The sequence below is a fragment of the Rattus norvegicus genome, chromosome 5, assembly GCF_036323735.1.
Source record: "Rattus norvegicus strain BN/NHsdMcwi chromosome 5, GRCr8, whole genome shotgun sequence".
In the NCBI taxonomy this organism is placed as follows: domain Eukaryota; kingdom Metazoa; phylum Chordata; class Mammalia; order Rodentia; family Muridae; genus Rattus; species Rattus norvegicus.
In genome coordinates this window covers 119,043,574-119,053,153 of record NC_086023.1, presented here as the reverse complement: position 1 = coordinate 119,053,153, position 9,580 = coordinate 119,043,574, and the positions used below count along the sequence as shown (strand labels likewise).

The following is a 9,580-nucleotide window of genomic DNA, read 5'->3' as shown; positions in this document are numbered from 1 at the left end:
GGAGGGAGCCAGCCTTACAGGTCACCTATGCCCTTGCATACGCATGCAAAGACCAAAAGACACTAGGTGCCCTGCTCTCCCTGTCTCTCTCAGCCAGTCTCGAGACAGGGTTTCTCACTAAACCTGAAGCCTGCCCTCTTAGTGCTAGCCAGCAAGTCTCAGCAATCCTGTCTCCAGTTCCATCTAGCACGTGGGATTTGGGGATGCAAACTCAGCTACTAGGGACTGTACAGCAAGCCCTCCTGCCCTGAGCCAGCTCCCGCCCCTGCTGCCTTGAAGTCTCTTGCCTAGTTTCTATCCTATCTGTTCTTTAAATGTAGTTTCTGCCTCAGCGTGTGTCTGCTTTAATAACAACACATTTAGTGATTCTATTTTTACAAACTGTTTCTTCATTATCCATCCTTCCTCTTGTTTCCTGGTTGTGGAAAATCCTTTATAGTTTTTTTTTCATTTCTTTTAAAGCTTCCACATGAAAACATCTCTATGTCAAACCCAAGCTATTCTTGGTGATCTGTAATAAACCATGGCAGTGAAACTTCTCTGAGGTAGAAGGGGGAAACTGCGGTTCTGAGTTTTGACTGGAATAAAGTGCTTTCTGGCACGGAATAATAGAGGTTAACTAGAGATCACTAAAAAGCAGGTTTCTGACCCAAAATTGGATGGATTGCACAGGTAAGTCATTTTGTTGCTTTCTGTTTTAACATCAACCACTCTAGAGTCAGAGTTCGCATGCAAGGTTGTGTTTGCCACACACAATAGTGGCAAATCCCAAGGTTAACACACTCCAAAGTGATCTGAGTTTCAATCTTCTGAGATTACCTTCTCACTAATACAGATTTAATGGGATTGGTTTAATGCAACACAAGGAAAAAGAACACCTTGGGGAAAATTTTTGGAAATATATTGTAAAAGATCTTTTCATTAACTTATTCATTCATTCATTCATTCATTCTGTAAAGGATGACTTTCAAAATTGCCTGCTGGTAGTTAACACACTGGCAAAAATAAAAATAAAAAATAAAAAAATAAATCAATTCATAACATCAACCCTTTAAAAAAAAAAGGAAACCTTTGTTAAACATTGTATCAAAATTTGGCTTTGTAGGAAGTCCTCTCTGAAATGCGACTGGTGAGGTCAGTATCTTTAACAGGAGACTCTCTCCCATCAGGACTCTAACTTAGAATCTTAGAATGTTCCTTGGAGGAGAGCACTCCCAAGCCTCCCTGCTAGGTTGTGCTTCCTGTCTTACGGAACTTTAAGTCTGTGTTCAATGCAAAGTGTGAGGCCAGGATGCACAGGGCTTCCGTCCTGACCCTAACGGTTCAGCTGCTTCCATGGTGAAAGTGTAACCTAGCTTCAGCTGGCCCTCAGATGAGGGCAAATCAGTACTGCTCTTACCTCCCACCCACACATCTACTCACCCCCACACACCACTGAATACACTGTAGATGCATAACATTACCTCAAAGTTTCTGAGTCTAGACACTTAGTCCCTGCCAGATAGATGACTGTGTTGTAAGATGTGTTTCTTTTGACTACACAATCCTGAAACAGTATTTTAAAACAGAATTCAATGTCAAAAGAGTGCTATCCCCTCTCTCCTTACCATTCTCCAGGTAGAATTTTGTCTCATTCCAATATTCTACTTTGATATTATCTTTTAAAAAGCTAGGAAAGTGTTGAGCTTCAACTGTAACACGTTTTTATTAGAGTTCTTACACGGGAACACTCACAGCCAGTACTGATCCACATGAAGGTCTGAGTCTACATCCTCCTGTGGCTGCTGGGAGCAGTGGCCTATCTCAGGAGAGTGGAGCACACTAAACCCAGCAAACTCGAGGCTTCTCCTTCTTCTGCTGCTTTGACATTCTAGGAAAATTAGTATTGAACTTAATTTGTCCAGATTTATCTAGGGCAAAGGGAAAAATTTAGATTTTTAGACTGCCTCAATTCAATAAACCATCGTCAATGGGAACTGTCAAACCTGTTTTCATTCTTCAGGCTTACTGAAGCCTCTGTTGTGGCTTTGTTTGCATCTGAGAACAAAGGGATTCTCTGGTAAAGGAGGTCAATGTCTACACATGACACAAACTTCTGTGTCTTTGTAAGTCATCATTCACAGAAACACAGAGCTTCATAAACAGTTAGAGCCTGCATCCTGAGCAACAGCTTCATTTCCACTCATCAGAAATAAACAGAATCCATCCAAGATAACAATTTCTCAATGAATTAAAATTATCCCAACATTAAAACAAGAGTGTCTTATATTCTCATGTTTTTAATTAAAGTATTTTTTTATAATCCTGACGTGCTAATAACTCTTATACTCTTATATCACAAGTTTGTCTTTAAAGTAAACTCACAGCACACTTAAGGCAGATTTAACCTGTACATAGTCTCAGCTCCAAAATGCCATGACATCATTTTATACAAACAGTAAAATCAGAAAGCATCCATATTTCTCTTGCATTCATCATTAGATTAAAAATTACGTAGTACATTGGATTTCCATAAAACTTCACTTCTAAGATAGGAAACAAATGCTACAATTCTGTAATTTCCTTTACCTAATTAAAATAAATATAGATACAACCGAAAACTTTTAAATATGTGGAGAAAAATCAAAGATAGAACACTTGCCTCTCATATACAAGGCCCTGGGTTCAATCCTGAGTCCCAATCTTGAAAGAAAGAGGAAAGGAAAAGGGAAGGAAGGAAAGAAGGAAGGAAGGAAGGATGGATGGATAGAAGGAAGGAAAGAAGGAAAGGGAGAAGTGAAAGGAAAACAAATGCTTTATATTTGTTCCTCATGGAAGACTCTGTGAAACACATAAAGAGTAGTTGCTATAAAATCACATTGTTAAGTACTGCCTTAAAATCCTGCTTATATAATTTTATGTGTCCATTTTATTATCCAGATACATAAACCCAAAACATCCTCTGGTTACAGTGAGAGCAGGAGGTTGGGTAGCGCTGAAGATCCAGTCTCCTGTCATCAATACAAAGTGAGGCTTTTAAAAGTAACTTGGTGATCTGAATCTTGGAGGAAACATATATCATAAAACCTTCAGGGGATCAATGGGCTCAGGTAGAAAATGCTGGGGACCGAAAGGCTTGCAGTTTATGTAGTGTTCCATTAGCACATCTTTGGGAAACAGGAATGCAACCAGAATAGCTTGTTATTTATCACTGGAAAGCAAGAGCCATCAAGTCGTTTAGAAAAGGTATTCAGAAAAATACCTTTAAAGTCTAGGTGTGTTCGAATGTGCACTGTTAAAGGGACGTGCTTAGTGAGGATCTCCAGCTCGCTCGTTGCTCTTTTCGACTCCACTGTGCTCAAGCACTTCTCAGAAGCACAAATGTCTTCACCTTTAAAGGAGGACAAACTCTTCTGTGCTAAATCTTTTGAAATTCTTCTTTTCATCTTCTAAGAAAAGGTCTTCCTCACTGGCTGCAGTGGACGTAAAATCAAAGTCTCTGGAATGGCCATTTACAAAAGTAAATAATGGATATTTCTCCTTAGAGGAAATTTTCAACATCTGTAAGAGACAGCACAATGAATCATTCACCAGACGCAAATGCGCATAGTAGGGCTGAATGACACAGCTAGGCTACACGTTTCAGCCCTGACCTTGCCCTGTTCCTTTCTCATCCTGTGCCGCTGTTTTAACCGTCCTGCCTACAGGCCTAAAGCTGATCGGCACCACAGTTTACCCAGAAACATACAAGCTGGATTATCAGTCCCCTTCACCCCGAGGTATCCCACAGTCTTCAAGTCAGACCAAAGAACTAACTCATATTTATCTTCCTTTTGCAAGTAACTAGAATGTGACAAAATGGCGGTGAAATGTTGGGAAAGATTGGATGGTAAGATAACACAAATAAAAGCAATGTAATACCGAGTCAGAAGGCCCAGTCCTATCTCGTCTGCAACTACCTCCAAGTGACTTTGGGCAATGACTCTCCCTTATTCTCTATGACACAGCCTAAATCAGCCAATTTCCCTACCTCAGAGACTTGTTTTTAAAAGATGAGAAGCAGGGGTTGGGTATTTAGCTCAGTGGTAGAGCACTTGCCTAGCAAGCGCAAGGCCCTAGGTTCGGTCCCCAGCTCCGAAAAAAAGAAAAAAAAAAAAAAAAAGATGAGAAGCAGCAATATAAAGCTCTTTTAAATATTCAGTTTGAGGGCCACTGAGATGGCTCAGTGGGTAAAGATGCCTGCCACCAAGCCTGGCAAACTGAGTTCAATACCTGGCACCAGTGTGGTGGAGAGAGAATTAATTCTTACTAGTTGTCCTCTGATTTCCACATGTATACAATGGCATGTATACATGTATACAATGAATACTCACAATTTTTAAAATGTATAAAAATTTAAAACATAGGCTGTCTTTTCAAAGATTTCTATACTAAACTTTTTGTCTGAAGCACCTCTTCATGAAAGTCAACATGAAAGAGTGATCTCCTGTCCAGTGATGACAAATTGTCTCCTTACAAAAAAAAGCAGCCCCTAAAATCTTGTGGGAGACCTGCGACTATTATGTAATATACATGTTTGTAATTTGCTGATCCAAGTGTACTTGAACGTTTTTAACTCCTTCTGTTAAATAAGTTCCATTAAAATGTAAACCATGTTCATAAAAATGAAAACTCTCTTTAGAATTTTTGGCCCAAAATTTGTTGCTCTTTTGTTTTTAAGACAAGATATAACTATGTCCCCAGACTTGCCACAGTCTCACTACCTCTGCCTCCCAAAAGTTGGGGTTATGTTGTGTGTGGCCTGTACCAAGAGGCCAAGCAGAAACCAAAATTTTGTTGTAAATAAGGACAGTAAAACTCAGCGAAGTTCAAGCTACAGAGCAAAGGCTGCGAGAATATCAACTACAACATACCACTGATCATCAGTTAAACATGGCTTTCATCACCTGGAAATTTATAACACACACGCGCCTGCGCACACACACAAGCACACACACGCACACACAAGCACACATACACACAAGCACACACACACACACAAGCATGCACACACACACACAAGCACACATACACACACAAGCACACACACTCACGCACACAAGCACACACACAAGCACACACACGCACACACACACATGCACATACACACAAGCACACACACACGCACACACACATGCACATACACACAAGCACACACACACATGCACACATACACACAAGCACACACACACATGCACACATACACACATGCACACACATGAACACACAAACAAGCACACACACACACACAAGCACACACAAGCACACACACACAAGCACACACAAGCACACATACACACATGCACACACACACAGCACACACACACAAACACACACACACAAACACACACACAAGCACACACACACACAAGCACACATGCACGCATACATTACATTTGTAGATTCTCTTGAAACGTGGCTTAAATAAGTAGCTCTTGCAAAAGAAACAATGTTTAAAACATTTCAATGAGACATTTAACATAATTCACATTTTTTTCTTTGTGGTTAAGAGGAAACAAACCATTTTTAAAACAACCAAGTACTAAAAACATTAGTTGATAAAACCAGTTCTTATAACTTGTTTCAGGCATTTTTTTTCATTGCTCTAATTTATTTGACTTGCATTCTACAAAAAAGAGGAGATGGGCAAAAAAAATTAAAATAAAGAACAAGAGGCAGAAAGGACTGCATCTGAGGAATCATCCTCCACAAGCCACCAGCTGGGATACGCGCCAGACACGCCTGTCACTTCACACCCATCTCCTGTCACTTGTAGAGTCCAGAGTCCCATAGGCAAGTGTCCATATCATAGTGCCGTCAGAGCAACACAGCACAGAATCTTCCAACTTCCCTTTCAAGATTAGAAAGGAGTCATTCGGGTTTGTTAGCTATGACTGAGATGCTCATCAACTATCAGAGTTAAATCTGCTTCCCAGGGGAAGCGTCAGAAAGAAAACCTTTACCCTTTATAAAATGCACCGCCCCTCCTGAATCTAAGGCCTCCTTTATAAAACCTGTTGATTCCAGCTTTGAGAACTATAAGTGGCGAAACTTCCTGAGTTTATTTAAAATAACACTAAAGACTCAAATGAGAACAGGACATCTCAAAAGAAGACAGAGGTTTATCCAGGGGGCTGGAGAAGTCTCGGCAGTTAAGAACACTGGCCCACATGGCAGCTCAGAACCATCCATAACTCTAGTTCCAGATCTGATGCCCCCTTTCTGCCTTCCACTGGGCACACGTGTGGGGAAACACCCATACACATTGAAATTAAAAATGAAGGTTTATCCAAATTAGTTGAAATTCAATGTCTACATAAAGCCTGCATCGTATGACTGGAGCGGTGTCTCAGCAGTTAAGGGCACTGGCTGCTCTGGTAGAAGACTCGAGTTTAGTTCCCAGTACCCACAAAGCATCTTCAACCACAGGTAACTCAAGTTTCACAGGCTCCTACACCCTTTCACTTCCACAGGCACCAGGAACACATGTCCGGCACAAACATCCATGCAGAGAAGCACTCATGGACAGAAATAAATGCACTTCTTTAAAAGCCCTGCACACATGTTTATAGCAGGTTCTTTCTGACAGTGTCAAAGCTTGAAGGTAATCAAGATGCTGCTGTTGTTTCTCAGTGAGAGAACAAACAAACTGTGCTGACCCAGAAAATGGAACACTAAAAGAAGTGAGCTATGAAAGCACATGTAAAAACTTCAAATGCATGCATGCTCCCATGTGGAAAAGGCCAGTCTAAAGAGACGGCACACTGGATGGCCTCCTATAAGGCGTTTTGGAAAAGGCAAAATGATGGGCACCGTACAAAGATCAGTGTCCAAGAGGACAGAGGATGGACGGGCATAGCTGAGAGGATGTTCTGACACTTACACTATTGTTTATGATGTCATAATGACATGTGTCCCAATATGTCTGTCAAAAGCCACAGAATATACAGTGTACAGAGTCGATCTTAAAACTCCAGAACTGGGACAATAGCAACTGTCAATCTGAGCAGCCTGGTAACAAATGCACTCCCGGAGAGGGGAGACTGATAGTTGGGGGGTGAGGCGTGTGGAAGGTCCCTGGTCGGTTTTGATGTGAAGCTAAAGCTAACTGTTAAAGATTATTCAACACACGATAATGGACAGCTGACTAGAAGATGAAGCCAAGGGAAAACTTCCCAGCACAGCCACGTGCTAGAGCAGCTAAGATGTCATTTCAAGACAAATAAAAGCTGGATGCCAAAGGGGGCTCTGTAAATTGTCTAGCTCACTCTTTTCTAAATCAACAAATTCAGGACTCAAACGATTACAACCACAGAAGGCATCAACAATTATGTTATTACAATTACATCGACAATTCATGATGGGTACGTGCTTCTCCAACGGCCTGTCAACAGACTTTCCAGACACTTCCCAGAGCGAGGAGCACCACGGCAAGACATCTTTAAGAATATGAGGAACTCTAACTTGAAAACTTGGGGCTGGACAGATGGCTCAGTGGTTAAAAGCACTTGCTTGTCTTCCAGGGGACCCAGGCTTGGTTCCCAGCACTCACATCAGGTGGCTCACAACCACCTATACACCCAAGTCCAGGGGTGCCCTCTTGTCCTCTGTGGGCACCCACGCAGACAAACACAGGTACATAAATATACAAATACAGTTTTTAAAAGAAAATCAATCCTGAATTTTTTTCAAAAAAAAGAACATCTGGCATTCTAATTAGAACAATGGCAATGTCAAAATTCTCGGAATTTTCCTAAGCGGATAATACAAAACCTACATTTAAAAGTTCCAAATTAGGGGTTGGGGATTTAGCTCAGTGGTAGAGCGCTTGCCTAGGAAGCGCAAGGCCCTGGGTTCAGTCCCCAGCTCTGGAAAAAAAAAACAAAAAACAAACAAAAGTTCCAAATTAGAGACAAAGTATCACTGACTTAACACCATTCAAGGTAAAATACATGCCAATTGAATGATGATTTAGGGAAATGTTTATTCTATTAATATTTCTTAGATTTGCTTTTATATGTATGTTATGTGTGTGTATATGTTGTGTGTGTTGAGTGTATATATCTTACATGTGTACACATGTGTATGCTGTGTGGGGTATGCCATGTGTGTGCATGTATATGCCATGTGTGCACAGTGCAAGTAAGGGACAGAAGAGGGCACTGGATTCCTGAAGCTGGAGTTACTAGTGGTTGCGAACAGCAAGAACTCAGGTTCTCTGGAAGAGCAGCAAGCATCCTAACCGCTGAGCCATCTCTCCAGGACCCACAGGTTTATTATACAACCTTTTACAAACTTTTATCATACGTATGTGTGTGTGCACCTATGTCGGTCAGAAGAAAACTAGCAGGATGGATCCTTTCCTCCAGCTATGTGGATACTAAAGATGGAATTCAAATCATCAGGGTCTCTTGAAGACACCTTCACCTGCTGGGCCATCTCCCTGCCCTATCCTATATCTTTAAAGACAAGATATAAATCTATTTATAAAACTGTAGAAGCAAATGTAATGAAAACACTAACACGTCTGTGGATGGGAAAATTAACAATGAGTTTTTCTTCGTTGATGTGCGTGTGCATGTGTGTGTGTGTGTGTGTGTGTGTGAGAGAGAGAGAGAGAGAGAGAGAGAGACTTTCTAAACTTTTAATCATGTACTTTGTCCATAAATTAAGAAAAATTTCATTTTTAAACTTTTAAGATAACTTAGCTTACAAAAGCATAATTTCAAAATGGGACTTGAGTGCTCTAAACTCTATTCCGTTTTCACAGCATAGCTAAATGCATGCTGGCACTGCTTTATTACCTGAAAAGCAAGTCATAGATTTCTTTACAGGAAAGAAATACAATCATACTTTATCTGTGCACTGGGGTGACGGGTAAGGACAGAATTTAGACAGGGAAAGCCTAAGGACAAAGCTGAGTAGCTTATGTCATCATAAAGCTAGTTAGGAGGACGTAAGTAAAACAGGGGAATGATCCCTTTCCCCACGCCAAAGCCCGCTATTACAGCTGCCACCAAACACGTAAAACCGTGCTAGTCCACAGCACTTGGGTGATACTCTCCATGGTCACTGTATGTGCTACGGCATATGCATTGGTCACACTCCAAAGCTAGCCAAAACCATGAAAAATAAAATGTCAAAATCACCTTGAAAAGCCTTTCAATTGTTTAAAGTATGTCGGTCTTAATACTATATGCATGCCCTTTTCAGTGACACTTGTAAATTTACAACACGGACTACCATATACTGTGAACTAGAAATGGTGACACCAATCCGTAAGTGTGGCACACTTCCTAGTACCTGAGGGCCAGGAGCTGGATGCTAGCCTGGACTAAATACATCAGGATACTGCCTTAAAATGCCACAACTAAAACTACATACATGTACCTATGAACACACATGTACAGGTATAGACAGGCAGACAGACAGACAGATGAACAGGTGGTAGAAAATAGATGGTAAATAATAGATGAATAAATAATAACAATAGATGGAAGATAGACAGATGGATATAGATAGATAATAGATGAATTCATAAAAAATAATAGATGGTAGATAG

General features: G+C 40.8%; 1 protein-coding gene across 6 annotated transcripts in view; it reads right to left on the bottom strand.

The window, feature by feature from the left end:
• Positions 1 to 2,259: 2,259 nt before the first annotated feature.
• The window catches only part of Atg4c (autophagy related 4C, cysteine peptidase), a 73,301-nt gene continuing 65,980 nt past the window's right edge, over positions 2,260 to 9,580 (bottom strand). For 4 of the 6 annotated variants that reach the window (XM_039109912.2, XM_039109911.2, XM_039109915.2 and 1 more), the window contains one exon: positions 2,260 to 3,540. In XM_039109912.2, coding sequence (XP_038965840.1) covers positions 3,373 to 3,540 — 168 coding nt within the window. In that variant the 3' untranslated portion in view covers positions 2,260 to 3,372. The remainder of the gene's footprint in view (positions 3,541 to 9,580) is intronic. The other 2 variants (NM_001107948.1, XM_039109914.2) reach the window with 2 other exon arrangements.